Raw genomic sequence first — 4,753 nt, 5'->3', positions numbered from 1 at the left:
AGGATATGGGGTGCTATGGGGCGGGGTGTGGGGCGCTATGGGGCAGGATATGGGGTGGATATGGGGGAGGATATGTGGTGCTATGGGGCTGGATATGGGACGTTATGGGGGAGGATATGTGGTGCTATGGGGCTGGATATGGGGTGCTATGGGGCAGGGTGTGGGGCGCTATGGGGCAGGATATGGGGTGGATGTGGGGGGCGCTATGGGGCTGGAGAGGGGGTGCTATGCGTCAGGCTGTGGGTCGCTATGGGTCTTTATGGGTCCCTATGAGTCTCCATGGGTATTTATGGATCTCTATGGGTGTCTATGGGGTCTCTATGGGTCTCTCTATGGTTCCCTATGGGTCTCTATGTGTCCCTATGGGTCTCTATGGGTCTCTATGTGTCCCTATGGGTCCCAATGGGTCCCTATGGGTCCCCCAATGGCTCTCTCTATGGGTCGCTATGGGTCCCAATGGCTCTCTCTATGGGTCGCTATGGGTCCCAATGGCTCTCTCTATGGGTCGCTATGTGTCTCTATGGGTCCCAATGGGTCTCTCTATGGGTCGCTATGGGTCCCAATGGCTCTCTCTATGGGTCGCTATGGGTCCCAATGGCTCTCTCTATGGGTCGCTATGGGTCCCAATGGCTCTCTCTATGGGTCGCTATGGGTCCCAATGGCTCTCTCTATGGGTCGCTATGTGTCTCTATGGGTCCCAATGGGTCCCTATGGGTCGCTATGGGTCCCAATGGCTCTCTCTATGGGTCGCTATGGGTCCCAATGGCTCTCTCTATGGGTCGCTATGGGTCCCAATGGCTCTCTCTATGGGTCGCTATGTGTCTCTATGGGTCCCAATGGGTCCCTATGGGTCGCTATGGGTCCCAATGGCTCTCTCTATGGGTCGCTATGGGTCCCAATGGCTCTCTCTATGGGTCGCTATGGGGCAGGCATCCTGGAGGTGCTCTATTGCGTGCTCATCGAGAGCCCCGAGGTGCTCAACATCATCCGGGAGAACCACATCAAGTCCATCATCGCCCTGCTCGACAAGCACGGCCGCAACCACAAGGTGCCGCGCACACGTTAACACACACGTGTTATCCCGTGTTATCCTGTGTTATCCCGTGTTATCACGTGTTCTCCCGTGTTATCCCGTTATCCCGTGTTATCCCGTGTTATCCCGTTATCCCGTGTTATCCCGTGTTATCCCGTGTTATCCCGTGTTATCCCGTGTTATCCCGTTATCCCGTGTTATCCCGTGTTATCCCGTGTTATCCCGTGTTATCCCGTGTTATCCCGTTATCCCGTGTTATCCCGTGTTATCCCGTGTTATCCCGTGTTATCCCGTGTTATCCCGTGTTATCCCGTGTTATCCCGTTATCCCGTGTTATCCCGTGTTATCCCGTGTTCTCCCGTGTTATCCCGTGTTATCCCGTGTTATCCCGTGTTATCCCGTTATCCCGTGTTATCCCGTGTTATCCCGTGTTATCTTCCCCGTGTTATCCCGTGTTCTCCCGTGTTATCCCGTGTTATCCCGTGTTATCCCGTGTTATCCCGTGTTATCCCGTGTTCTCCCGTGTTATCCCGTGTTATCCCGTGTTATCCAGTTTTATCCCGTGTTATCCCGTTATCCCGTGTTATCCCGTTATCCCGTGTTATCCCGTGTTATCCCGTGTTATCCCGTGTTATCCCGTGTTATCCCATGTCGTCCCGTGTTATCCCGTGTTATCCCGTGTTATCCCGTTATCCTGTGTTATCCCGTGTTATCCCGTGTTATCCTGTGTTATCCCGTGTTATCCCGTGTTATCCCGTGTTATCCCGTTATCCCGTGTTATCCCGTGTTATCCCGTGTTATCCCGTGTTATCCCATTATCCCGTGTTATCCCGTGTTCTCCCGTGTTATCCCGTTATCCCGTGTTATCCCGTGTTATCCCATGTTATCCCATGTTATCCCGTGTTATCCCGTTATCCCGTGTTATCCCGTGTTATCCCGTGTTATCCCGTTATCCCGTGTTATCCTGTTATCCCGTGTTATCCCATGTAGTCCCATGTTATCCCATGTTATCCCATGTCGTCCCATGTTATCCCGTGTTCTCCCATGTTCTCCCATGTTCTCCCATGTTATCCCGTGTTCAGGTCCTGGACGTGCTGTGCTCCATGTTGACACACACACGTTAACACACACATGTTATCCCATGTTCTCCCATGTTCACGCGTGTTCAGGTCCTGGACATGCTGTGCTCCATGTTGACACACACACGTTAACACACACACGTTAACACACACACGTTAACACACATGTTATCCCATGTTCTCCCATGTTCACGCGTGTTCAGGTCCTGGACGTGCTGTGCTCCATGTTCACACACACACGTTAACACACACACGTTAACACACATGTTATCCCACGTTAACACACATGTTATCCCATGTTCTCCCATGTTCACGCGTGTTCAGGTCCTGGACGTGCTGTGCTCCATGTTCACACACACACACATTATCACACACACGTTAACACACACGTTATCCCATGTTATCCCATGTTAACACACATGTTATCCCATGTTCTCCCATGTTCACGGGTGTTCAGATCCTGGACGTGCTGTGCTCCATGTTCACACACACACATTATCACACACACGTTAACACACACACGTTAACACACATGTTATCCCATGTTAACACACATGTTCTCCCATGTTCTCCCGTGTTCAGGTCCTGGACGTGCTGTGCTCCATGTTCACACACACACGTTAACACACATGTTATCCCATGTTAACACACATGTTATCCCATGTTCTCCCGTGTTCAGGTCCTGGACGTGCTGTGCTCCATGTTCACACACACACGTTAACACACACATGTTCACACACACACGTTAACACACATGTTATCCCACGTTAACACACATGTTATCCCATGTTCTCCCATGTTCTCCCGTGTTCAGGTCCTGGACGTGCTGTGCTCCATGTTCACACACACACATTAACACACACATGTTAACACACATGTTATCCCATGTTAACACACATGTTATCCCATGTTCAGGTCCTGGACGTGCTGTGCTCCATGTTAACACACACACGTTAACACACATGTTAACACACATGTTATCCCATGTTCTCCCATGTTCACGCGTGTTCAGGTCCTGGACGTGCTGTGCTCCATGTTCACACACACACATTAACACACACATGTTAACACACATGTTATCCCATGTTAACACACATGTTATCCCATGTTCTCCCGTGTTCAGGTCCTGGACGTGCTGTGCTCCATGTTCACACACACACATTAACACACACATGTTAACACACACACGTTAACACACATGTTATCCCACGTTAACACACATGTTATCCCATGTTCTCCCATGTTCACGCGTGTTCAGGTCCTGGACGTGCTGTGCCCCATGTTCACACAAACACATTAACACACACATGTTAACACACACACGTTAACACACATGTTATCCCACGTTAACACACATGTTATCCCATGTTCTCCCATGTTCACGCGTGTTCAGGTCCTGGACGTGCTGTGCTCCATGTTCACACACACACGTTAACACACACACGTTAACACACATGTTATCCCATGTTCTCCCATGTTCACGCGTGTTCAGGTCCTGGACGTGCTGTGCTCCATGTTCACACACACACATTAACACACACATGTTAACACACACACGTTAACACACATGTTATCCCACGTTAACACACATGTTATCCCATGTTCTCCCATGTTCACGCGTGTTCAGGTCCTGGACGTGCTGTGCTCCATGTTCACACACACACGTTAACACACACACGTTAACACACATGTTATCCCATGTTAACACACATGTTCTCCCATGTTCACGCGTGTTCAGGTCCTGGACGTGCTGTGCTCCATGTTGACACACACACGTTAACACACACACGTTAACACACACACGTTAACACACATGTTATCCCATGTTAACACACATGTTATCCCATGTTCTCCCGTGTTCAGGTCCTGGACGTGCTGTGCTCCATGTTCACACACACACATTAACACACACATGTTAACACACATGTTATCCCATGTTAACACACATGTTATCCCATGTTCAGGTCCTGGACGTGCTGTGCTCCATGTTCACACACACACGTTAACACACATGTTATCCCATGTTCACGCGTGTTCAGGTCCTGGACGTGCTGTGCTCCATGTTGACACACACACGTTAACACACACACGTTAACACACATGTTATCCCACGTTAACACACATGTTATCCCATGTTCTCCCATGTTCACGCGTGTTCAGGTCCTGGACGTGCTGTGCTCCATGTTCACACACACACGTTAACACACACACGTTAACACACATGTTATCCCATGTTAACACACATGTTCTCCCGTGTTCAGGTCCTGGACGTGCTGTGCTCCATGTTCACACACACACGTTAACACACACACGTTAACACACATGTTATCCCATGTTCTCCCATGTTATCCCGTGTTCAGGTCCTGGACGTGCTGTGCTCCATGTTAACACACACACGTTAACACACATGTTATCCCATGTTCTCCCATGTTATCCCGTGTTCAGGTCCTGGACGTGCTGTGCTCGCTGTGCGTGTGCAACGCCGTTGCCGTGCGCTCCAACCAGAACCTCATCACCGAGAACCTGCTCCCGCGCCGCGACCTCCTCCTGCAGACGGGGCTGGTGGACAGGGTCACCAGGTGGGGGGGGTATGGGGGCTATGGGGCTATGGGGGGTATGGGGGCTATGGGGGGTATGGGGG

At 50.6% G+C, this 4,753-nt stretch overlaps 1 protein-coding gene across 1 annotated transcript; it reads left to right on the top strand.

Moving 5' to 3' along the window:
• Positions 1–910: 910 nt before the first annotated feature.
• On the top strand, positions 911–4,691 carry LOC130601930 (ryanodine receptor 1-like; the record flags this gene model as incomplete). Its single annotated transcript, XM_057414348.1, has 2 exons — positions 911–1,048; positions 4,558–4,691. Coding segments are annotated over exons 1-2 (272 nt in total), but the record flags the coding sequence as incomplete, so codon positions are not given.
• Between the last annotated feature and the right edge of the window lie 62 nt (positions 4,692–4,753).

Source organism: Pezoporus wallicus, unplaced genomic scaffold (genome assembly GCF_028554395.1).
Source record: "Pezoporus wallicus isolate ANWC-B61680 ecotype Strahan unplaced genomic scaffold, APGP_CSIRO_Pwel_v1 contig_9513, whole genome shotgun sequence".
Lineage (NCBI taxonomy): Eukaryota > Metazoa > Chordata > Aves > Psittaciformes > Psittacidae > Pezoporus > Pezoporus wallicus.
Note: the sequence above shows the minus strand (reverse complement) of the source record. Positions and strands in the feature narration are given on the sequence as shown.